Source organism: Manis pentadactyla, chromosome 1, assembly GCF_030020395.1.
Source record: "Manis pentadactyla isolate mManPen7 chromosome 1, mManPen7.hap1, whole genome shotgun sequence".
NCBI classification, from domain to species: Eukaryota; Metazoa; Chordata; class Mammalia; order Pholidota; family Manidae; genus Manis; species Manis pentadactyla.
This window is the reverse complement of record NC_080019.1, coordinates 72,752,085-72,777,964: the sequence shown is the minus strand read 5'-3', so window position 1 is coordinate 72,777,964 and position 25,880 is coordinate 72,752,085. Positions and strand designations below refer to the sequence as shown.

At 46.4% G+C, this 25,880-nt stretch overlaps 3 protein-coding genes across 3 annotated transcripts; 1 reads left to right on the top strand and 2 right to left on the bottom strand.

The window, feature by feature from the left end:
- Nucleotides 1–3,064: 3,064 nt before the first annotated feature.
- Nucleotides 3,065–16,773, bottom strand: LOC118908212 (putative serine protease 45). Its single transcript, XM_057488375.1, has 7 exons — nucleotides 16,659–16,773; nucleotides 15,117–15,293; nucleotides 5,571–5,730; nucleotides 5,289–5,305; nucleotides 4,790–5,047; nucleotides 3,774–3,937; nucleotides 3,065–3,455 (listed from the first exon to the last, which is right to left on the bottom strand). Exons 1-7 carry the CDS (start codon nucleotides 16,771–16,773, stop codon nucleotides 3,222–3,224), a joined length of 1,125 nt encoding a protein of 374 aa, XP_057344358.1. The 3' UTR covers nucleotides 3,065–3,221.
- Nucleotides 16,774–17,971: 1,198 nt separating this feature from the next.
- On the top strand, nucleotides 17,972–20,085 carry LOC118908211 (sperm-associated antigen 1-like). Its single transcript, XM_057506395.1, has one exon. It carries the CDS (start codon nucleotides 18,143–18,145, stop codon nucleotides 18,446–18,448), a length of 306 nt encoding a protein of 101 aa, XP_057362378.1. The 5' UTR covers nucleotides 17,972–18,142; the 3' UTR covers nucleotides 18,449–20,085.
- Nucleotides 20,086–21,993: 1,908 nt separating this feature from the next.
- LOC118908210 (serine protease 44-like) lies at nucleotides 21,994–25,467 on the bottom strand. The gene is made up of 5 exons (XM_057488372.1): nucleotides 25,311–25,467; nucleotides 24,636–24,798; nucleotides 23,734–23,999; nucleotides 22,831–22,979; nucleotides 21,994–22,257 (listed from the first exon to the last, which is right to left on the bottom strand). The coding sequence occupies exons 1-5, from the start codon at nucleotides 25,465–25,467 to the stop codon at nucleotides 22,024–22,026; spliced, it is 969 nt and encodes a 322-aa protein (XP_057344355.1). The 3' UTR covers nucleotides 21,994–22,023.
- Nucleotides 25,468–25,880: the final 413 nt, after the last annotated feature.

The following is a 25,880-nucleotide window of genomic DNA, read 5'->3' as shown; positions in this document are numbered from 1 at the left end:
TCTCTCTCACTTACCAAATTTACATTTCCCTGTATGGCCCCGGAAGATGACTGGTTAGCCAGACACGGGTAAGATTCCTCAAGGGAGGAACAACCTAAGACAGGCACAGTCGCAGGGGGGCCATCAGGTGAGAAATTGCGGATCAACAGAGGTGAGGCTTAGAACCTTACACCCCGTTTTGAGAGAAATCTTCTGCATCCGTGGATGTTTTGTTGCCCTTGTCTAGCTTGGATTAATACTTAGTCTATAGGCACAGACCTAATCACCTACATTTGCCCTCTTACAGCACTAAATTATGTTTTCTACCTTTATCTTGCATCTACCTACCACTTCAGCATTTTATTAAAATAATAATAATAATAATAATAATAAGGGAGAAATGTGGGATTCACATATAAATCAAGTATAAAAATCAAATGAATAATCATATCTGACTTGATTGTTTATAGTTCATGATGCGTGATCAAAACTGAAAGTTTCTGTGATATGACTGCCCTTGCACTGTTCACCACGTAAGAACTTATTCACTATGTAAGAACTTGTTCACCATGTAAGAACTTGTTCGTTATGCTTCAGAAGATTGGAGACTGTTGAGAATTAGGCTTGGGGTTGATTAATGATTGTGTATTGAGTCCCCTATAGAGAATTTTATTGTTGTTAACAACCATTTGATCAATAAATATGAGAGATGCCCTCTCAAAAAAAAAAAAAACAATAAAATACCTAGGAATAAACCTAACCAATGAAGTGAAAGACCTATACTCTGAAAACTACAAGACATGCATGAGAGAAATTAAAGAAGATACCAATAAATGGAAACACATCCCGTGTTCATGGATAGGAACAATTAAAATTGCCAAAATGGCCATCCTGCCTAAAGCAATCTACAGATTCAGTGCAATCCCTATCAAAATACCAACAACATTCTTCAACAAACTAGAGCAAATAGTTCTAAAATTGATATGGAATGACAAGAGACCCTGAATAGCCAAAGCAATTCTGAGAAGGAAGAATAAAGCAGGGGGAATTACGCTCCCCAATGTCAAGCTCTACTACAAAGCCACAGTAATCAAGACAATTTGGTACTGCCACAAGAACAGACCCCTAGAACAATAGAACACACTAGAGAGCCCAGATACAAACCCAAGCATATATGGTCAATTAATATATGATAAAGGAGCCATGGATATACAATGGGGAAATGACAGCCTCTTCAACAACTGGTATTGGCAAAACTGGACAGCTACATGCAAGAGAATGAAACTGGCTTATTTTCTAACTCTATACACAAAAGTAAATTCAAAATGGATCAAAGACCTGAATGTAAGTCATGAAACTATAAAACTCTTAGAAGAAAACATAGGCAAAAATCTCTTGAATATAAACATGAACAACTTTTTCCTGAATGCATCTCCTCAGGCAAGGGAAACAAAATCAAAAATGAGCAAATGGGACTACATCATGCTAAAAAGCTTCTGAACAGCAAAGGATACCATCAGCAGAACAAAAAGGCATCCTACAGTATGGGAGAATATATTTGTAAATGACATATCTGACAAGGGGTTAACATCCAAAATATATAAAGAACTCACAAACCTCAACACCCAAAAAGCAAATAACCCAATTAAAAAATGGGCAGAGGATATGAAAAGACACTTCTCCAAAGAAGAAATTCAAATGGCCAACAGGCACATGAAAAGATGCTCCACATCACTAATTATCAGGGAAATGCAAATTAAAACCACAAAGAGATATCACCTCACACCAGTTAGGATGGCCAACATAGAAAAGACTAGGACAACAAATGCTGGTGAGGATGCGGAGAAAGGGGAACCCTCCTACACTGCTGGTGGGAATGTAAACTAGTTCAATCATTGTGGAAAGCAATATGGAGGTTCCTCATAAAACTAAAAATAGAAATACCATTTGACCTGGGAATCCCACTCCTAGGAATTTACCCTAAGAAAACAGGATCACAGATTCAAAAAGACATATGTACTTCTACATTTATCACAGCACTATTTACAATAGCCAAGATATGGAAGCAACCTAAGTGTCCATCAGTAGATGAATGGATAAAGAAGATGTGGTACATATACACAATGGAATACTATCCAGCCATAAGAAAGAAACAAATCCTACCATTTGCTACAAGATGGATGGAGCTGGAGGGTATTATACTCAGTGAAATAAGTCAGGCAGGGAAAGACAAATATCAAATGATTTCCCTTATTTGTGGAGTATAACAACGAAGCAAAACTGAAGGAACAAAATAGCAGCCAACTCACAGACTCCAAGAAGGGACTAGTGGTTACCAAAGGGTAGGGGTGGGGGAGGACAGACAGGGAGGGAGGGAGAAGGGGATTGTGGCATATCATGTTTGGTGCACATGTTATGTGTGGGGTCATGGGGAAGACAGTGTAGCTCAGAGAAGACAAATAGGAACTCTATGGCATCTTACCACACTGATGGATAGTGACTACAATGGGGTATAGGGGGGCCTCGATAATAATGGTGAATGTAATAAGCACATTGTTTTTCTTGTGAAACCTTCCTAAGTGTATGTCAATGTTACCTTAATATAAATAAATAAATAATTTTAAAAAAAGAAAAACCATATAATCATGTTAATAGTTCACTACTACATCACCAGGACCCAAAACAGTGCCTGGCACAAAGACACCCAATATATATCTGGATGAAATGGATGAAAAGATGAAGTCTGATGAGCACATGGACTCCCACCATTGTTGCTACTATTTCACATTGTGCTGGAGGTCTCAGGCAATGAGATAACATAGGAAGTAACTTCCAAAAAGGACAAGATATAGCTGTCACTACTTTTGGTGCTTTTATTACCCCAAAACAAGCCAAGAGAGTCAAATGTCTTATTTAATTCAATGGTTTTTCAGAATTAATTGCAGGAGGCCCTGCCCTCCCACACTCCCACAACCCCAGGGCCGCCCAGAAAAGAGAACAGAGCCAGCTCACGTTTGCACACATTTAATCCCTGCTACCCTGGTTCCTGATTCCAGAGCTCCTCGAGGCCATTTCCCTTCTCCTAGTCACCCAAGGCCTAGTCATCCACCACATCCCTTCCCACTGGGATGCAAAGCAGGATCCAGTCTTCAAGGTGCCACTCTTTCACCACCCTGACCTTGTTGAATACAGACACATGACTTTGGCTTAACCTTGAGTCGGCCCCATTCAGCAGAGGCAACTCACAGGTCCATCTGGGGCCACAGCAGCCAGGACAGGAGTAGGAGCCAGGCAGAGGTGCAGGGGCCTGCGAGAGCTCCACTGCTTATTTGCTTCTTGATCCACTTGCTGTACTTGGTGACACAGGCATACACACCTGGATCTGGCACTTTGGTACAGGCCTTTTCCAAGGACAACACCCCAGCCAGAATCCATTTGCCCTCAACTTCACAAGCCAGTGGACCCCCAGAATCCCCCTAGGTAAAGAGAGAGGAGCTATGGAGGCTCTGGGCCCAGCTGGGACCCCACAGACCCAGAATTTCCACCCTCTTGAGCACTGCTTGGAAGAGTCTTTTGCTCTTTGAGGGGCTCACTACTGGGGTCCTTCTTCAGCTCCTCAGTTGGGGGCCCCATCCCAGAACATCAGGCAAACCAGAGTCACTGGGAAAGGAAAATGGGAGCAGAGCACTGCCTGGTGATGGTGACACAGAGGGAGGCTGGGCAGGCCCCTCCCCGAGGAGCTGTCCCTCCCCACCCGGGAGGCGTTCCCAAGAGAGGAGCTGCCAGAAACTCACAGCGCACAGGTTTTCTCCATAACTGGTGTCACAGATCGTGTACCTCAAGACAAGGGGGACAGTGTGGGGGATGATGGACTTCTTGTGGTGAATCCGGTCACACCTCTTACTGTCCATGATAAACACCTCGGCCTCCTGCAGCTCTGGGGTCAGTGTGGAGTTGACTGTAGAAGAGCCCAATGCGATGAGAATTGACTCCTTGTGCCACTCAGCCCTGACCTCTTCCCAGCATCTTGTCACCTCCATCCCTGAGACTCAGCCACACTACCCCTGTTCACACCCTCATGCCCTCCTCCACTTGTTCCTGCCCACTGCAGTGTGGACCATGTTTGGCAAGCCCCTCACCCTCTAAGGCTCGTTTCATGACCCCTTTCTCTGGGAAGCTTCTGCTTCTGAACTAAGTAGGCCACAATCCAAGTTTCAATGCAACCACTTACAAACCAACCACGTCCTGCCTCCAGCCTCTGAACTTCACACTGGCTGTGCCCTCAGCCATCTGATTAACCCTTGCTCCCCCTTCAGGCATCACATGCAGACTCTGCCCAGGCTCACCTCAGATCCCTCCCAGCTTGATCTCAAGAACACCTGACAGTCTTTGCCTCCTTCCTCATCAGCCTCCCACACTCAGCTGTGAGTTCCCTGCAGGTGGGGTATTTCCCAACACCAGGGACTTGGTGTGTAGCAGATGCTCAAAGTTTGTCAAACGAATGAGTAAATGAGTGAGTATATTTGTGAATCCCTGACTCTGAGCTTCTGTGAAAGACAAATAATCATGCCCAGCCCAGACACGGTGAGGCCTGAATGAGGTGCCCACAGCAGGCACGGTGCTGTAAACCGTGACAACGGCATCCACACGAGGAGCAGTCCTAGCACATCCAAAGAACCAGGGGCCAGAGTAACAGCCCCACACTTCCTGAGAGGCACCAGTGAGGCAGTCCAGCAGGCAAGGCCACGAAGGAAAGGAGTGTGCGCTCTGGGGGGCCACCCCCACCCAACCCCCATCCCATTCTGCTTACCAGAGAAGCGCTGTTTCTCCTGGCCCCAGCCAGTCACCCAGCACTGTGTCCCAACCTTCAGGGTGTAGCTGGGCTCTGGGAGGCAGATGGGCTGCACGTACTTGCTGAGGACGGCAGGAGTGTGAAGCTGGAGAAGGGCAACATCGCCCATGGTGAAGGTCCGGCCCCAGTACTTGGGGTGCATGATGATGTCCTTCACGGGAATCACGAGGGCCTTCATGCCATCTGTGGGCTTGAGCTTGGAGGTACTCTTTGATGCTACAGGAGACACAGAGCCCCAACTGGTGGATGTCAAATTCCCAAGCAACACTATGCTCCTGCCTCTGCTAAGGACCCTCTCCTTTAGCAGAAGCCCTGGCAGATTTTGCTCTGCTCCCTACATCTTGCAAATCTGGCCTGGGGGCCTTCAGGGCCAGAGATTTGCCTGCCTCCTTGTTTATCGCTCAAGCTGACTGAAGGTGGCCTGGTCTATGTGTTGTGTATGCAGGCATAAAGGCACTGGTATACATGTCTGTTCTCGTGTGTATGAGGGTGTGGGTATTCTGGGTTTTCCTGTTGCCCTGCTTAGGATACAGTCTTTGTTGCTTGGGATTTCTGTCCTAGCTCAGTCCCCAGCCCCCTATGAGATCCTGAGCACAATTCCTCCCTGTTCTGGACATCCATTCCCCCTCCCATGACCTCTCTCTCTCTACCACATTGTTTCACACAAGAAATGAACAAGGTAGGCTAGACCCGTTGCAGCCCTGGGTCCCCAGGCCCTGGACATGTGGACCACACTTACCCTTGGATACAGTGGGTGGCAGTCACCACCCAGCTGGGGTCAATGAGGGCCCCTCCACACATGTGCTCATCTTCCACCTGGAGGCTCACAACCCAAGGCCAATGGCGAGTCACATCCAAATCCTCTGACCACCAGGGCTTGCCAGAAACTTCAGGAGCAGCTGTGCCACGGAGACACAGTGACCACAAGAGGAGAATAAGAATGACTGAGACCAGTTAAAGGGATGAAAAGACAAGCTCTTAACTAGCAGAAAATATTGCAAACCACGTATCTGACAAAAGACTCACATCTAGAATGCATACATTTCATTTTCTAAGTCTTAATTGCTGGTATATAGAAATACAAATGATCTTTTAAGCTTTTCTTGTATCTGGCTACCTTTCTAAATTCACTTATTGGTTCTAGTAGCTTGTCTGTAGATTCCTTAGGGTTTTTTACTTACATGATCATGACACTGAGAATAAAAAGAGTTTTACCTCTTACTTTCCAAAAAAAAAGAATGAGACCAAGATGCCACCTGCCCCAGGCTATAAACTCGGGAGCCTGTTCCTATTTCAGAAAGGGAAAGACTGAGGGGGACAGATGGGCAGTGGCCTACTTAGAGCCACTGAGCTAAACAGAAAATGACGACAGATAAAAGCATCAAGACAGAGACATAGAGGAATCACAGGGAGACAGAGATACTGAGACCCAGCACAGCAGGACAAGAAATGCATTTCCTTGTGTCTGGGGTGGGTGTCTAGACCATATTCCTGAAAGGCTATAATACTTGCTGCATCTCTTAGATGAGAAAGGTCTCTGTCCCCACACCATTCAGAGTCAAGAAAGGCTCCACACTTCTGTGTTAGAAGTCTTTATATAGGTATTCAAGAATATGCCCCTGCACGTAGCCCACAGAGGCCCTCCACTCAAAGCCTACACACTCTTAGCTTGCATGTAGTTCCAGCAATCAAGTTGTACAATTGTATGAATGAACACAGATGCAGAAATTATAAATAAAATGTTAGCCAACATTGCATTTTATAAAACTAAGTCACCATGATCATGTCAAAATTGTCCCAGGAAATTGGATTAAAGGTGGCGGCATGACAGGTGAGACAGGGGCTTCCTCCTAAAACCGCATATAATATGAAAGTATAATTAATACAACTAATCCTGAAAGAGCAACAGGAAAGAGGGCTATGCCAAACTGCATACACCTGGAGAAAAGAATAAACTTCACGGAACAGGGTAACATACCAAAGCGATGGCCTGGCAGGACCCAAGCCCTTCCCCCACCACACTTCACCGGTGGGAGGAAGAGAAATGGAGTGGGGAGGGAGTGGAGGCCTGGGACTGCTGAATACCTAACTCCGGAGATGTGCTCTGGGAGCACAAACCTACATTTCATGGTGCTTGCATGGTACTCTCATGATTAGGGGGTTGGAAAGCTAAGACAGACAGAATACTTGGAGAGACTGAGATTCCAGCTACTTGTAGAAAGCAGGGATCCCTATCCAGCTGCTCTGGGACAAAAGAAAGGCAGGCAGTCTGACAGACTTCCTAACAGCAAGAGGGCTGCTAAAGGGGCAAGGATTGCACAGAGCTTACTGCTCAGGAGAAAGGACAGGCAGACAAAATTGTCCAGCTGCACTCTGCCCAGCAGGTTGCAAACTTTCTCGATCTTCAGGTGCTCCAGGTCCCTGACTGGCTACACAGCTCGAAGGACCCTCTCCATGATATGCAGCCTACTGTGCCTTTCTCCCAGCCAGCCCCACCAGTCTCGTAAACTGGCAAACCCTACCCTAGCATTAGGCCAGCAAGAGGGAAGCCCCATCTATAGTAACTACAAACACAAAGCATAGAGGCTTACACCTGTGTGCTCGGCCCACTGGTTCTGGCAGTAGAGGCAGGCATACCATCTGGGAAGCAGGAAACAGCTCTTTCCTCCACCCAGGCACCAATACCACTCCCCTGCAACCCCCAACATTGCTTCAGGGGCTGAGCAGCTCCAGAGAGTAGAGTTTCTGGATACTAGATGGCACCATATACAAATATAAAACACCAAAGAAACCTGGTTCAAAGTAAAATAATGAATACAACACCCAAGAAAGATTCAAATGAAATCGACCTCATGAGTCTTCCTGAAAGGAATTTCAAAATAAAAATCATCAACATGCTAATGGAGGTACAGAAAAATATTCAAGAACTCAGGAATGAATCCCGGTCAGATATCCAATCATTGAAGAGCACAATGGAGGGTATTAAAAGCAGATTAGATATGGTGGAGGAGATGATAAATGAAATAGAAATTAGAGAAGAGGAATACAAAGAAGCTGAGGCATAGACATAAAAAAGGATCTCTAAGAATGAAAGAATATTGAGAGAACTGTGTGACCAATCCAAAAGGAACAATATTCACATTATAGTGGTACCAGAAGAAGAGGAGAGAGAAAAAGGGATAGAAAGTGTCTTTGAGGGGGTAATTAACTTCTCCAATCTGGGGAAGGAGATAGTCTCTCAAGCCATGGAGTTACACAGATCTCCCAACACAAGGGATCCAAGGAAGACAACACCAGGACATATAGTAATTAAAATGGCAAATATCAAGGATAAGGACAGACTATTAAAGTCAGCTAGAGAGAGAAATAAGATCACATACAAAGGAAAACCCATCAGGCTATCATCAGACTTCTCATCAGAAACCTTACAGGCCAGAAGGGAGTGGAATGATATATTTGATATAATGAAGGAGAAGGGCTTTGAACCAAGAAATTTTTATCCAGCAAGATTATCATTTAAATTTGAAGAAGGGATTAAACAATTTCCAGATAAGCAAAAGCTGAGAGAATTTACCCCCCACAAACCATCTCTACAGTCTATTTTGGAGGGACTGCTATAGATGGAAGTGTTCCTAAGGTTTAATAGCTTCACCAGAGGTACTAAAACCACAGTAAAGAAATTAGAACAGCTAATTATTAAGCAAATGCAAAATTAAATCAACTATCCCAAAAGTCAATCAAGGGATAGACAAAGAGTACAGAATAGGATACCTAATATATAAAGAATGGAGGAGGAAGAAAAAGGAGGAGAAAAAAAGAACCTTTAGATTGTGTTTGTAATAGCATAGTAAATGTAAATGGACTGAATGCACCAATCAAAAGACATAGAGTCACTGAATGGATAAAAAACAAGACCCATCTATATGCTGCCTACAAGAGGTTCACTTTAAACCCAAAGACATACACAGACTAAAAGTGAAGGGATGGAAAAAGATATTTAATGCAACTAATAGGGAGAAAAAAACAGGAGTTGCAATACTTGTATCAGACAAAAAAAGACTTTGAAACAAAGAAAGTCACAAGAGACAAAGAAGAACATTACATAATTATTAAGGGGTCAATCCAACAAGAAGATAGAACCATTATAAATATCTATGCACCCAACACAGGAGCACCCACATATGTGAAACAAATACTAACATAATTAAAAGGGAAAATAGAATGCAATGCATTCATTCTCAGAGACTTCAACACTCCACTCACTCTGAAGGACAGATCAACCAGACAGAAAATAAGTAAGGAGACAGAGGCACTGAAAAACCAATAGAACAAATCAACTTAACAGACATCTACAGAACTCTACACCCAAAAGCAGCAGAATACACATTCTTCCCAAGTGCACATGGAACATTTTCAAGAATAGATCATATACTAGGCCACAAAAAGAGCCTCAGTAAATCAAAAAAGATTGAAATTGTACCAACCAGTTTCTCAGACCACAAGGTATGAAACTAGAAATAAATTACACAAAGAAAATGAAAAATCTCACAAACACATGGAGGCTTCACAACATGCTCCTAAATAACCAATGCATCAATGACCAAATAAAAACAGAGATCAAGCAATATATGGAGACAAATGACAACAATAATTCAACACCACAAAATCTGTGAGATGCAGCGAAGGTCATGCTAAGAGGAAAGTATATTGCAATATAGGCCTACCTCAGGAAAGAACAATCCCATATGAACACTCTAAACTCACAATTAACAAAACTAAAAAAAGAAGAACAAATGAGGCCCAAAGTCAGTAGAAGGAGGGACACAATAAAGATTAGAGCAGAAATAAATTAAATCGAGAAGAATAAAACAAGAGAAAAAATCAATGAACGCAAGAGCTGGTTCTTCAAGAAAATAAAATAGATAAACCCCTAGCCACACATATCAAGAAAAAAACGACAGTCTATACACATAAACAGAATCAGAAATGAGAAAGGAAAAATCACTACGGACACCACAGAAATACAAAGAATTTTATGAAAAATTATATGCCAACAAACTGGATAACCTAGAAGAAACGGACAACTTTCTAGAAAAATACAACCTCCAAAGACTGACCCAGAAAGAAACAGAAAATCTGAACAGACAAATTACCAGCAAAGAAATTGAATTCACAATTTAAAAAACTACCTAAGAACAAAACTCCTGGCCAGATGGCTTCACCGCTGAATTTTATCAAACATTTAGTGAAGACCTAATACCCATCCTCCTTAAAGTTTCCCAAAGAGTAGAGGAAGAGGGAATACTTCCAAACTCATTCTATGAGGCCAGCATCACTCTAATACCAAAACCAGGCAAAGACATCACAAAAAAAGAAAATTACAGACCAATATCCTTAATGAACATAGATGCAAAAATACTCAACAAAATATTAGCAAACCGAATTCAATAATACATCAAAAAGATCATCCATCACGATCAAGTAGGATTTATTCCAGAATGAAACAGTGTAGCTCAGAGAAGACAAATAGGGACTCTGTGGCATCTTACTACACTGATGGACAGTGACCACATTGGGGTGTGGGTGGGGACTTGATAATATGGGTAAATGTAGTAACCACACTGTTTTTTCATGTGAAACCTTCATAAGAGTATATATCAATAATACCTTAATAAAAAATTTTTTTTAAAAAGATTGTCCCAGGAGTTTAAGGGTGGTCCCACAATGGAAGAGCCCTCAGTGTATTTATTCTCCATATAAACTTCTTTTTCTTTAAAGAGAGAAAGATCATGTGCTTTCCACAAGACACAGAAAAAGGAATTTGAAAATTTCAGCACATATTTATGACTAAAAAAAAACCTCTCAGCAAACTAGGAATAGAAAGGGAATCTTAACTTTAGAAAAGTTGTATGCCACGAACCTACAACAAATATCACAGAACATAAGAAGTAGCCAAAGAGTAGGTCTTCCTCCTGACTTTGTGGGAGGAGGACTGAGGAAGTCATTGAGAGGGCACAGGGGGCATCCGGGTGCTGGTACTGCTCCACGTTCTGCCCTGGGTGAGAACTGTACAGTTGAGTCACCGTGTGACGAGCTGAACACTTTATGCTTTGTGTAGTTTTTTGTGTATATATAATCCTTCAGCAACATCCTTGCTTTTAAAATCAGTAACATTTCTGTACCCCAGCACAACCAACCAGAAGATATATTTAAAGTGAGATACAGTTTTAGTGATTTCCAAAAAATTAACAAGTATGGAAGAATTAACTTATCCAATATATGCAAGATTTCTTTGCTAATACATTTAAAAACTCTAATGAAGGACACTGAAAATGACTTGCAGAAATGGAGAGACAGCCCTTGCTCCTAACAGAAGAGCTAAACATTTCAGATGTAATTTTTCCCAAAATTAATCTATAAACTCACCTTCCAAGTTAGAATTTTTAAGAAATTTATAAAGTTACTGCAAATTTGAAATAAAAAAACAATAGCTCAATCTTGTAGAACAAAGGGACGCTTGTCTTGACAGATATTAAGACACACACCCAAGCCACTGTAACAAAAACAGTGTGAAACTGACATTGACAGACAAATGGACCAATGGAAAAGAATAGACAGCTTGAAATTGTTCCATGGAATACAGGAACTTAATGTAAATAGAGAAGCCACCACTATCAGTCGGTAACGGATGGACTCTTCAGGAGAGAGTGCTGGGATAACTGACTCACTATGAAAGAAATAAGAAAAATAAAACTGGATTCCTTCCTAATAGCACTTGAAGACCTAATGTGAAAAGTGAAACTGTAACATTAACAGTAAAAAATGTTACAAGGGTGAGAAAGTCATCCTTAAATAAAACCTTAAAACACACACCATAAAGCATTAAACTGATTAATTTGATTATATCAAAATCAAGGATTTTGACCTGAGGAACAAAGTTAACAGACAGGTGGAAGACTGGGAGGCATTATTTGCAATATGTAAAATCAATACAAGACTTTTGTTAGGCAGATATAAGGAACTCTAAGAAATCAGTAAGAAAAAAGCACAACAGACCAGGTGCACCAGACAAGAACAGGCAATTGCTTAGAAGAGGAAACTGAAGAGGCCAAGGGCACAATGAGACATGCTCAAATTCATTAGTAATGAGAAAAGTGTCAATTAAATAAGAAGTCAAAATTTTTACTTTTGGGACTGGCAAAAAATACAAAAGGGGGATCATGCCAGTGTTGGTAGGTCTAGTAGGAATGTGGAGGGCTGACCAAATTTGAATATGGACTGTAGATAAAAATATGGCATCAATGTAAATTTTTTATTCATTTTTTTATTAAGGTATCATTGATATACACTCTTATGAAGGTTTCACAAGAAAAACAATGTGTTTATTACATTCACCCTTATTATCGAGTTCCCCCCATACCCCATTGCAGTTACTGTCCATCAATGTAGTAAGATGCCACAGAGTCCCTATTTGTCTTCTTTGAGCTACACTGTCTTCCCCGTGACCCCACACACACACCATGCGCACCAATCATGATACCACACAATCCCCTTCTCCCTCCCTCCCCACTCACCCTCCTTTACCCCTCCCCTTTGTTAACCACTAGTCCCTTCTTGGAGTCTGTGAGTCTGCTGCTATGTTGTTCCTTCAGTTTTGCTTCTTTGTTATACTCCACAAATAAGGGAAATCATTTTGGTATTTGTCTTTCTCCACCTGGCTTATTTCACTGAGCATAATACTCTCTAGCTCCATCCATGTTGTTGCAAATGGTAGATTTGTTTCTTTCTTATGGCTGAATAGTATTCCATTGTGTATATGTACCACATCTTCTTTATCTATTCATCTACTGATTGACACTTAGGTTGCTTCCACATCTTGCCTATTGTAAATAGTGCTGTGATAAACATAGGGGTGCATTATGTCTTTTTGAATCTGAGAAGTTGTTTCCTTTGAGTAAATTCCTAGGAGTGGAGTTCCCGGGTCAAATGGTTTTTCTATTTTTAGTTTTTTGAGGAACCTCCATACTGCTTTCCACAGTGGTTGAACTAGCTTACATTCCCACCAGCAGTGTAGGAGGGTTCCCCTTTCTCTGCATCCTTGCCAGCATTTGTTGTTCCTAGATCAATGTAAATTTTTGAAGTTGATAAGTATACTATGGTTATCTAGAATATTCTTAGATAATACACACCACAGTATTTAGAGATAAAGAGCCATGCTGTGTTACCCTCAACTGATTCTGAAAAAATTGTCTGTGTGTGTTCCTTGTACTATTTGTATTTTCGCAGTGTTTTATAAATGTAAATTTTTTTCCAAAATTTTTTTATGGGGCTGAATGAAAAGAGGAGGAAACAGAAAGATCTAGAGCACAGACCACTTATATAAGTTAACAATACATGCACACAGAACCACAATATGTATTTTTACAAGAACACACACAAACAGAAAGATATGCACTGAACATATAAGGAAGGCTGGGAGGAGAGAAGAGGGGGCATAGGACTGGAACATGGACATATGCAGGAAGAACTAACTTCACCAAACAATCCACCAAACAGACCATTCAGGGTACACCCATGACAGTGGAAGCCAGCCCTCCATCCCTGAGCTCTCAGAAAACCAGGCTCTGCAGACATTGCCACAGGGCCCAGGAGGCTCACGTGCAACTGAACAGTTTAGGGCCCAAAAGCTGTGTGTGGGAAAGGGCCTTCATCACTCCCGAACAGTCCCCTGGGGGATGCAGCTCAGGCTGAGTTCACAGAGGCTCTGCCTTCCCACAGGAGGCCAGGTGCTCAGCTCTGCACTGTGAAGTCTGTATGTCCTGGCAGCCAAAGACTCTTCTTTATGAAGCAGGCCCTTTTGATTCAATTCTTGCTTACTACAGACCCAGAAACATTATCCATGTGACCCTCCTCAGAACATACCCCCCACAAGAGCTGAAGTTTTCCTGAAGCAGGGGTTCACCCTATCCACCTGGTTTGGTGGTGTTTTCTCTGTAACTTGGAAGAGAAAAAAGGAACAGAGATGAAGCAAAAAGTCTTGACAAGATGACAGTGAAGAGGTGCATTTTTCAGTAATTAGTTAATTCATTCATTCGCCAAATAGTCCCTAATCTCCACTCCATTCCCAACCTGGAGCCTGAGGCTGGTGGGACAGAGGTGTACCAAACAGATATCCTGCTGTCCAGCAGGGGAGACAGAAGTAAATACACAATCACCTGTGTGGGGTCACTTGCGTGGGACAAGGCCACAGGTGCTAGGTAAGCCCAGAAGAAGTGGTAGACAGAGAGGCTTCTGGGAAGAGGAATTCTTGTGCCAAGTCTTAAAGATGAGAAGGCAAAATAGAAATGAAAAGGAACAATGACACTCCTTGCAAAAGAAACACTGTGGTGTATGCCAGAGAGGATAAAGGGCAAGGCCTGTGATGGCAAGAAATAATGTCAGGGGAGGGGAACTGGGGCCAGTCACAGGGGGCCACATCTACCAGGCAAGAAGCCTGTGAGAGACCCTCTGATAGGAGGGAGACCAGTGGGGGTCTGACAGGGTCAGATTTGTACTGTGAAGACAGGATGGAGAACAGATAGGAAAGTGACAGGACAGAAGGCAGTGAGATCCCACTGGAGGCTCTGCAGAGCTCAGGCAAGATGTGAAGGGGTCTGAATGAGAAACCGGCAGTGTGAGCAGACATGGGGGCCTGAGAGAGATGGCTGAGTCCCCCAGTTCTGATGTCAGGGCTGGCTGCTACCCACTGAGTTAGAGGACAGAGTGAAAAGAAGATGCGGGCCTCAGCTTTAGACCCCTAGGTGTTGAGTTGCTTCTAGGTGATTCAGGTGGAGATGTCAAGCAAGTGACTGCAGACATGCTGTTCTGTGAAGCAGAATCATATGGCAGCTCGATGTCCAGAGCAAGTTCACCCAGGGGGCATGGGTGGCCTGAGAGCAACCCAGAGGAAACCCAGAGGAACGAAAGAGTTACCCTGAAGTAGAGGGGAATCAGGAAGTAAGGCCTGAGAGGTCAAGGGACCAGAGAAAATGAAAAAGAGGGAATAGTAGCAAAGGAAAGGACAATAAGGGCAGAGACATTCCAGGAATGTGCTGAGGATTAAGTGAGAGGTGAGGATGCTGGAAGAAAACAGACTGAAAACTCTGATTCTGAGAAATCTAGCAGTCAGGGGAAAGAGACAAGTGAAGAAACACGGCAAATACAAAGGGCAGGAATGTAAAAGGATGAAGGAGGCAGCACAGCGCAGGGAGGGCCTACCGCCCAGAGCCATGGTGAGCAGGCTGACCTTGAACACAAGGCACGTCTCTGATTCCTAAAGAAATGGTGAGGATGGTATTGAGTAGTGAGGTTTGGAGGTGCCCTGAGGACTGCAAGGAGTCAAGGGACACAGCACCTTTGCTAACAGATCGTAGAAGCATGGCGTCTCCGCCTCCAAGCTCCTTGTCTCCTCTGCTGCCTTCATCTTAGGGTCAAAAGGGAAAAAAAGGGAAAAGGGCTTCTGCTCAGCCCTGCACTCAGGCTTATGGATCATTAAAAGGAATTTGGCTTACAGTTTGAGATTTCTGCAAATAGCTCCTTACATGAAGCTTGCCTCCTCCGGGATATAGAGAAGTATGTATGAAATTCATGATTCCTTGCCAAAGAGTTTTAGGAATATTGTGACCAGACCCAGGTCGGCGAGAGTCAGCTAACCGAGGACACGGAGCTCCTCAGCTCTCCTCAGACCCTTGCTGGCGCCCACATGTCTGCAGCCTTCAGCCACCTCCTAACCTACTCCACTTCCAGCTCCCCCTTTTTCTAGCATAAAGTTAGCATGGTGCTTTAGGACATTAGACCACCATCTCAGTCGGCTAGCTTTGCAAATCTAGACTTATTGGCATGTCCTGTGGTAAGTGGCACAGGCTTGACCTCAGTAACACTTCTGAGTGACTGAAGAGGCTGCTAGTGAGGCTCTGGGTTGGAGCTGAGGGTCTCAAAAAAAGGTGAGTTTTGGAATATTCGTGTTAGTGTGGATGGAGACCACAAATTTTGTCTGGCCCAGGGGCACATGCCCCCAGTGGGTGGGGTGCCCACTGCCTGGGAAGATCAGAGAGGCGGTGGGGCTGGGGGTAGAGTATGAGAGGCCTGAGGATGCTGTTAGGAGCGTGATGGGGTCTTGGCCATCCAATCCACACTGGCCGGGAAGGAAGTGGATGACTGCCCAGGAGAAAATGAAGCTGCCCTCTGCACTCCAGATTCCCAGGAAACTGCAGGGCAGGCGACCTGAGATTGGAAGTCAGAGGGCAGGGGTTTGGGATCCCTGGAAGGCTCTGGGCGAGCCTGGGGGAGGGCAGGGGAGGAGAGGGGACTGGGATGTGGGTGAGTCGGGGGTCTCAGAGGGTCAAACAGACAGCGCCCCCCCATACCACCCCCACCCCACCAAAGCCAGTCTCCGCCTTGAATGAGGGTGTGGAGGGCGAGGGGTGGGGGATGGGCAAGGAGGGAGGGGGGCAGAGAAAGGGTGGAGGTGAGGGAGGGGGGAGGGGTGGAGGTAAGGGGAGGGGGGGAGGGGCAGGGAAGGGGTGGGGGAGGCAAGGGTAGGGAGGGGTGGGGATGGGTCAGGGAGGGAGAGGAAAGGGGAGCAGGAAGGGATGGGGTGAGGGGAGGGAGGGGGAGGAGCCTTGAGGAGAGGAAAGGGGAGCAGGGGAGGGGAGGAATGGGGAGGGGCGAGGGGGAAGGGGAGGGGCGAGGGGGCGGGAAGGAGTGGGATGAGATGAGGGTGCGCGTGAGGCGAGGGTGGGGAAGATGGGCCGGGGCACAGCTGGTCACAGAGCGGGCATCCCCTCACGGGAGTGGAGCAGCGGCAACAACAGCAGCAGCAGCAGCAGCAGGAGGCGGCGGGTCAGGCGCCAGGGCGTCGAGGCGCCAGCCCCAGTGCGGAGGCTGCACAGCCAGGCGGCCATGATGCCCGGGAGACGCCACCTAGCGGCTGCAGAGCGGCTCCCACGAGCCCCCGGGAGACGTGCCGTTGCGTGAGGGCACCTCTAGCCCGCGGCGGCGCCTACAGTGCCTCAGTGCACCCCCGCACGGGCGGAGTTCCGGACTCTTGATTTTCCGGTGTCTCCTGCACTGCTGTCTGCTCCTGAAGCTGACCTCGGAGCCCTGGATCTGGGATTGTCTCCGGTGGCCAGCCCCATGAAGACATCTCCGGGTCTGTGAACCTGGTGATCGTGCCTCCAGAACCTGGCTGGTGAAGGCACACCCGCATCCCTGGACAGCTGATGATACCTTTCGCCCATCCTCTGACCACATCCTTGGCACCCTGGGCTTGGTGCGTTGGACAGCATCACAGTTTATATTGATTTTGAGTATCTGAAAAGATACTTCAAGTACAAGAAAAGAGTAGTAAGGTTAGGGAATCAGGAAAGATGTCTATGAGAAATTGACATTTGAGCTGGACCCAAGACTCAGACAGAGAGTCTTGGGGGAGTCTTGAGAAAGGAAAGACATTTCTCCTCTTCCACAGACAACCAACAGGGTGGTAGCAACCAAAAGAGATGGTGGTATATGCCAGGTCTTGGGCTTTCACCAGGAGTTTTTGGCGGAAGAATGCTGTTTTTAGATCCGCTGGGTGTCACAGACACTAAGAGATGACTGCCGTGATTCCTGCTTCTCTAGTGTAGGAGGCCCAGCTCTGGGAACCACATTCCCTAGTCTGGCATCTACAGGGGTCCACATAATGAGTTCCCACCAGCAGGTGGGTAGAGGTGACCTGTGCCACTTCCACACCAAGGCAGTCAAGAGGAGGTTGCCATTGCCTTCTCTACTCATGCTAATGCAGAGGTTCCCAGACTGTGACCACAGAGCGGCCACAGCAGCTGCTGGGAACTTAGAGGTCTGCATTCTCAGGCACTGCCCCAGACCCGCAGGACTGAAGACCCTCGGAGTGGAACCAGTGATCTGTGTTTTAACAAGCCTCCAGGGAACTTGGATGCAAGTAAAGCATGAACTACAAGGCTGGGGCAAGCCTTAAAATGGGGAAAAGCTCCCTGCTGACCAGGAATGCATGATTGGGTATTATAGGAACAAGAAATCGTTCTACTCCATGAATATTCAGAGACTTCTGAAAGCCGCTGGTTTGATACTTGTTAACAGATTAGATGTGAGGTAAACTCACACTCAACCCCAGCCTTCCTTAGGTAACACATGTGACTGACACAGAGTGAGTGCCCTCTGAAGCCCAGGGCTATCTGGGCGCTCTAACCCGCCACTGGGAGCGGCGGCCGCCCCTGCGCCAACTCCCGGCGGCCTCCGCCGTGGGTTCTCCCGGTGATGCAAACGCTCACTTCCCGCATCCACTTCGCACAGAGGCCCCGGAGCCGGCAGGAGCCGCGCGCCGTGGGCAACATCCAGAAGAAGCTGGCAGGCAAAGGCGAGGGCGGCAAGCGGCCGGAGCGGGGCGCGCCGCGGCGGGCTCGGGCGCCAGGGACCGGCACGGACAACCAGGGCCGGGTGCGGGCCTCGGCGACGGCGGGCAGGGCTCTCGGGCACCAGGACTGCGGGAGCGACGCCGGGGACCCCGCTGCAGCCCGCGCGCCCCCCGGCACGGCACCCGGCCGCTGTGTCCCGCCAGCCTGAAGAGCCGCGGCAACGAGCTCTTCAAAAACGGGCAGTTCGCGAAGGCGGCCATTAAGTACTAGGCGGCGATCGCGCAGCTGGAGCCTGCAGGAAGTGGAAGTGCAGATGATCTGAGTATCTTATATTCAAATAAGAGCAGCATGTTACCTAAAAGAAGGATACTGCAGTGGATGCATTCAAGATTGTAACAGGGCTCTGGAACTTCATCCATTCTCAATCAGCCTCTTCTTCGACGAGCAATGGCCTCTGAAACTTTTAAGAGCAGTATCAGAAAGCTTACGTGGATTATAAAACAGTGTTGCAAATAGACTGTGGAATCCAGCTAATAAATGACAGTATTAACAGAATAACAAGAATTTTAATGGATCTGGATGAACCAAACTGGAAGGAGAAGCTATGGCCCATTCCTGCTGTGCCCTCTTCTGTGCAGCTGCGGGCTTGGCGGCCTACAGCAGAGACACCCTCAGACCAAGAGGGAGATAGATGCCTGCAGCCACCACCAAGAAGGCACCACAGATGAAAAAATGTTTAAAATTCTTAAAGAAGAAGGAAATCAATGTGTAAAGGATAAAAACTATAAAGCTGCCCTCAGTAAATACAGTGAATGCTTAAATATTAACAAGGAATATGCCATCTGCACAAACAGAGCTCTCTGCTACTTGAAGCTGAGCCAGTTTGGAGAGGCAAAGCAGGACTGTGCTGAGGCACTACAGATAGATAACAGAATGTGAAAGGTTGCTACAGACGAGCTCGTGCTCATAAAGGACTCAAGAACTGCCAGAGAAGTTTAAATGATCTCCGTAAAGTTCTTCTACTAGACTCAAGTACTCTTGAGGCAAAGATGGAACTGGAGGAAGTAACCAGATTCCTTAATATTAAGGATAATACAGCATCACTCAGTGAAGACAAGGAGAGAAGGAAAATTGAGCTTCAAGAGGTGAGTGCAGGCAATGAAGAGGAGCCCGAAAGGACCTCAGAGGAGGTGTCCACAGACGGCCTTGTTTCTGAAGAGGAAGACCCAAGCGATGCACCACCGGACCACTATGAAAAGCTATTGATCACTAAGCCTAACAGTGCCCATGAATTTGGTCAGGTTATAAATGCTCTCAGTACTAGAAAGATAAAGAAGCCTGTGCACACCTTTTGACCATCACTGAACCAAAAGATTTGCCAACGTTGTTGAGTAACAAACTTGAAGGCGATAGATTCCTCCTTCCCATTCAGGGTCTGAAAAACAATCCTATTGATAAAGATCCCTCATTGGTGTATCAGCATCTTTTCTATCTGAGCAAAGCAGAACGGTTTAAGATGATGTTGACACTAATTAGCAAGGGCCAAAAGGAGCAAATTGAACAGCTCTTTGATGACCTCTCAGACACACCAAATAAACATTTTACTTTACAAGATGTACAGGCCCTAAAGTTGCAATATGAGCTTTAAATCAAGATTGTTAGATTTCTTCCATGCTTCTATGTGCTCCAGTAATGCTAATGAGATGGTATTATAATAAAGTTGCATGGATAAAACCTGGCTTAGAAAACATCCTTTGTCTGGACTATAAAATACTTTATTTATTTTTATACATAGAACATGTATATTCTACAATCCACTTTTTTATTAATTGTAAATATTTTCTTATGTACCAGAGCTAACATCTTTATATTTAATAATTATATTTACTTGTTAAAACATTTTAATTTATATTCTGCATTTTCTTTTAATAACATTAAAAATTTAAGTTAAATTACATTTCTTTGAACTGTGAATGTGTCCTCTTAAGTTTGATAGAAATATATTTCTTTAAAATTCAGTTTTAAAAATGGTCATGTAATTGTAGATTAATGATACCAAAATAAAAAAAATTTTTTAATGAAAATCATTAACAGTAATTTCTATACCACCTTTATTTCACGCTAAGATATATATATAAATCTCATTTTATACTAGTACAGATTACAGTCTGCTAAGATGAAATTCAACACTTTAGTCTATAATATGAAATTACTAAATTGTGATTATTAGGGCTATAAGAGGAACATATTTTTTCTAATATGAAAGCATTGCTTAATAATTAAGAAAAATTGCTAAAAATTTCTACCACTTTTTACTAGATTTTAAAAAGCTACTTTCCCATATGTAATGCTTATATAAGCAGTAACAGAAGAACCACTATATAAAAACAAACTAAGCCTGGGTTTCTATTTGAATTGTCACCCCCTACATGTTCCCAAACATTTAAATGTCTTCTCCTACAAGCATGACCATATTTATTCCCTCAATGTAAAAGGGAAAAGTGAAGACCTCTTATTATATTGAAAGCTCCTTAGTTAACTGGGTCAAAATAAAGATATTTCTTAAAATAAATAAGTAAATAAAAATAAAACACTGACCCCTGGAACGGCAGGGGACAGGAATTTGAGAGAGGGTTGGTGAGGAGTTAGAGACTCTGGGACATTCAGTCCAGACAAGACAGGTAAAGAACTAGGGCCTAATTTGGTGAATCTCTCTTGCACTCCTCCCTGTGGGAATGCAGAGGAGCAAGGAGAAGCACTGGAAGAGGAGGAGTATTCCTCATGCTTCAGCTTCACTCTTGCTCCCAGTTTCAGTCTCTCTCGATCCCCTATTCTGAGCCTCAGAGGCTGTTAAATTAGCCTACAAAGCTCCCTGCAGACATACTGATGTCTATAACAGGGTACAAGGAACAGGGCCCAGCTGGCTAAAACCATCCCTAGGACTCATATCTAAGTAGGTGGGGACACACCTCTCCCTCTAGGGCCTAATAAGAATCATGAATAATTCCTTAGTTAAACAGAAAACTAATTCTCTACAGAGTATGTTACATGCAACCCGACAAACTTCAGGAGACCAGAGCTTCATAAGACAAAAGTGATTCTCCAAACATTTTTTCAGTTCACATCAGAAATCTCAGCACTCTGTAACTGCCTCAACACAGCTTGGGGTGAGCCCTGTTGTGGCCACTGGAGCACTGAGGAAGGGGATTCCATGACTGATGTGTCCCAGGAGGGCTTGTGTGCCAGAGGCTGGCCACTCACAGGTGGATCCACACCGGGGGGCAGAGGAACATCTCCCAGCCCTAGCCACCCAAGTCAGATGTAGAAATCCTGGGCCTCCCACCTCAGCAGGGACACGGTGACGCCTCCTCGCTCTCTCTGAGCAAACACCCAGCCAGCCAGCTTGACAGTCTCAGGTGAGAGCCCCGGCACAACCAGCTCTAATACTGTTGCACCTCTTCTTTGGTAGGCGTTGTCCAAGATGCCCATGGAGCACCGTGCTCCAGTTGGCAGGTCAGCTGGCCCTCTGGCTGGGAAGGTCTCACCCACTCCTTCCTGGCAGGCACAGCACATCCGAGGGTGGGTGTGACTGGGGCAGGTGACTGGAGCACCAGGCTGGGTCGCTTTCTGGACTCCAGGCTTGCTGCCACTCACGTGTGTGTGGATCTCCACAGGGTCAGCAGATCCCAACTGGAATTTGAGGAAAGAGCACTGAGTAGGAATAAGAGGTCGGAGGAGAGGCCTAGTGCGAGACTCAGAAACAAGAAGGGACTGGCTGCGTGGTCAGGGGGTCACCAGGATGCCCAGGAGCAGCAGACACAGGGAGAGGATGAAGAAGCCAGCTGAGTCCTGAGAAGAAGCCTGAGTCACATGATCAATGAGCCAGTCCTTGTAGAAACTGACTTCTGTGTAAACTCCAGGATATCCTCTGCGACCACAGCCAATGCCCCAGCTCACAATCCCCACCTGGACCCATGTGCTATTAAAGTCGCAGACTAGGGGGCCCCCAGAATCTCCCTGGGGAAAGAGAAAGAAACAAACACAGGAATGGAAGAAGATCAAAACATGATGACTGAGCTGCAAGGGGCTGGGGAGACAGGACACCTGTGGGGCTTTGCCAGGAGCCCCTAAAGCTCCCCAAGCCCTAGGTGTCGTTGAATATGAGATTTGAGAGTTGAAAATTGTTAACAAATAAAATTGGTGTATGTACTCCAAAAATTGCATACATACAATTGAATATAAACAAAAAAATGTACATACTCTGAGATGATAATGATGAATGAAGTCCTTTTCCAAGTATATTGCCCATCACATTGAAGGGGTTCAAAACATGTGACTTGTATTATTGGCATTTCCTGCCTGAATCTTCCCCCTCCCCAGTAGCCCTCCAGGTAGCATCACAGCCTCTCTACTGGAGGATTGGGTCAGGCCACCCTGTTAAGACCTTGGCAGCTTTTCCCCTTTAATCCCCTTAACACAAATGAGGAGTGAATGAAGGGGCGGGCATATAATGCAGCCCTACTGCTTGTGGATAAGGAAACTTTAAGGGGACAACCATGTGCAGTGGTGTCAAAGAGCCCATCAACTGACCTGGCAGGAATCTTTTCCTTGAGTGCTGTAACCACAGACAACCCCTTTCCTGACTATGTCATTGTCATTTGCCAACTCTTTCTTGAGCAATTCATTACATTCCTCATAGCGAATAATGTTTTGCTCAGCCTCCTGAAGCTGTGTTGGTGCTTCCTTTGATGTAGCTGTGGAGGTAATTCAGGAATAGGTGGGTCTGCTTAATGAGAAGGAGAGGAGACCCCGGCACTCACCCTGGGTCTCTATATAATGTGTTCACATACAGATACCCTCTCAGGGCAGTGGATATTGTCCCCATCTGACACTGGAGAAAATGAGGCCCAAAGTTGACATGGGGATGGGAGGGGGTATAAATCAAAACCAAGACAGGAAAAGAAAGAACAGATCAGGACAGAAAGAGGCCAGGCCTTACCAGCCTAAGGAATCAAAACCAGCTGTCTGTCACTCTGAATATAAACAGTAATAGTATCAGATATCCCGTACATTGGTCAAGTGTCTTTACTTTAGAGCAGGATCACAGACTCTCAAACAAGTAGTGCCCTAAAGGTACCAAATCTAGCCTCTACGCAGAGAGAGGAGGCCCTACAGTTTCACCGAATGAGTTCTCTGGCCTCTTCCCATTCACTGAAAGATCCCTCTCCACCAGGACAAGTATTTCCAGTTCACATTAGCAGACACATCAGCTCTTGTTGAGCTAAATCCGCCCTATAGAGAATCCACATTGCTTGTCACCCGGGGTGGTAACAAAGTAAGAGAAATACCATCAAGTTACTCCCCAGCACCATCTTCTCCACCCTCCTCCCTTACCCACTTGCTAGAAAATTGCCTCCCTGTCTCTCCCTTTAATTGGTAGGCCAACCCCAGGGCATCAGGCATCTCTCCCCTGGCCTTGCTTCACAATCTCACCTTTTTCGTCCAGTTTTCCCCATCCAGTCACCCAGCACTTTGTACCAGCTTGCACCATGAAAGCCTTTTCAGGAATGCACACAGGCTGGATGTGTGAGGAGTAATTCACAGGGAAGTCGAGCAGGGCGAGGGCAATGTCATTTTGGATTGACCCAATGGGATTATAGTATTTATGAACAACGATGTCGCGGACTGGAACCTTGACTGCCATTCTGGAGGTGTGCTTCACATGTGTGTCTCCCATCTTCACTGTGTATTCCACATCCCTGTAGAGAGAGCGTGGAGGTTCCACACTCCCCTTCCACATTTTCGAGCCTCGTTTTATCTCTGAGGCCAGTCATCAGCTCCCTGCCTCCCTCCAGATCACATCCCTTCTCCAGATCCCCTGGCCACTCTATCCGGGGGTTCTCAGTTTGGCCCCCAGTGAGGAGCATCAGCCTCACCTGGAAACTTGTTAGAAATGTATCCCACTCCTGACCTACCTAATCAGAAACTCGGGGGTTTGGGACAGGCAGTCTATGTTTTAACAAGCTCTGCAGGTGTTGCCACGCTCATTAAAGCATGAGACCACTGACCTAGCCAAACCGGTCTACTACGCTGCACTTCCTTAAATATTCCCCCTTGTAGGTCTTCACCCACTCTGTCTCCCAGCTGGCATCTCTCCCATTTCTCGCCACTTGGCTTGAAGGCTCATCAACACAGGCTTAAAAGAAGTGGCTCTGAACCTGATTTGGGGCCTTGACTTTCCCAGCTACCAAGGACCCTAACATCACCCACCTCTGACTACCACCTGAAGAGCAGGGACTATGGCCCCTTTTTCATATGAGGAAAAGTAAGCTCAGGGAGAGGAGCAGGACTGGCAGCTTGATCAGGAGACCATACCGAGAGCCCCAAAGACTCACCCAGATATGCAGTGGGCGGCAGTCAGCACCCACTGACGCGCGATGAGAGAGCCTCCACATATGTGCTGATTATTGATCTGCAGGCTGACCTGCCAGGGCCACTTCTTCTCTGCGGCTGGCATTCCACCAACTATCCTCATAGACCTGTGGCCACATCCTGGAGCTGGTCAGTGATGGGAGGAGACTGAAAATAAAGCCACTGACAGCACCAACACCAGAGCCAGATCATCCTCAGAAGTCCAGAGCCCCCAGAGGAAGGCCGTGTCCCCTCAGGCCCCTGGAGCAGGTCTGCACCGCCTAGGACTCCTCAGAGAAGGGCCATGTTGTCTCAGATCTCGAGGGCAGGGCTGGGTCCACTCAAGACCTCCCCTGCTCCCCAGGAAAAATCGCGTCCCCTGTGGCCCTCCTCCCGCAGGGCAGGGTCCCGTCCCCCGCAGGCCAGGCTAGTGAGAAGTCGTCTGTCGGCCGGGCCAGGCCCAGAAGCATCACCTGAAGGAAGCAGCGTAGTTCTTGTGGTCTGCAACGGGGCTGCTGTCTGGAGGGCTACCGGGGCCTGGTAGGAATCCGAGTCAGGGGGTTAAACGCCATGAAAGGCTGGGACACGGCGGCCACAGGGAACCCGGGGGCCCCAGTGGATCCCGGAACCTCCGGAGGCGAGGACTCCCACTGGCTCACCCCTGGGTCCTCGCGGCCGCCCCCCGAGGGGTGCCAGGGGGGGTGAGGGCGGTGCCGTCCCGCCCGCCCGAGCCTCGCTGAGGCGGCGCGGGAGGAGCAGGAGCCAGACGAGGAGGCCCAGGGAACCACTGCGGAGGGCGACGCCCGCGGGCGCCATGGCTCGACGGCGCCACAGCCCCTCGCAGCGCCCCCTCGCGGCCGGGAGGCAAACAGGGGACGGGGTGGGGGCGGGGCCGGGCCTGGGGGCCTCCGGAGGAGCGGAAACGGCGGATCCTCCTACCTGCGAGGGGAATGTCGTCCTCTTGGCTTTACTCGGATCCCCATTCCGGACTGGGTCCAGCCGGGACCGACGGGTTCAGGTGATTCTGAGGAAACTGTCCTTGATAGCGACCTCCCAATTTAGGGTGGGCACTTTCTGACACCCCTACTCTTCTTGGTGTGGCACTTGGCCTAGAGTTGATGAGGATAGTCTGCCTGGGAATTAATTGAGCCTGAATTCTCCATAGTGGTTCCTCCCCTTAGGGCTTCATTCACCAGACCTAGATTTTGGGGGTAGGGAGACTATACAGA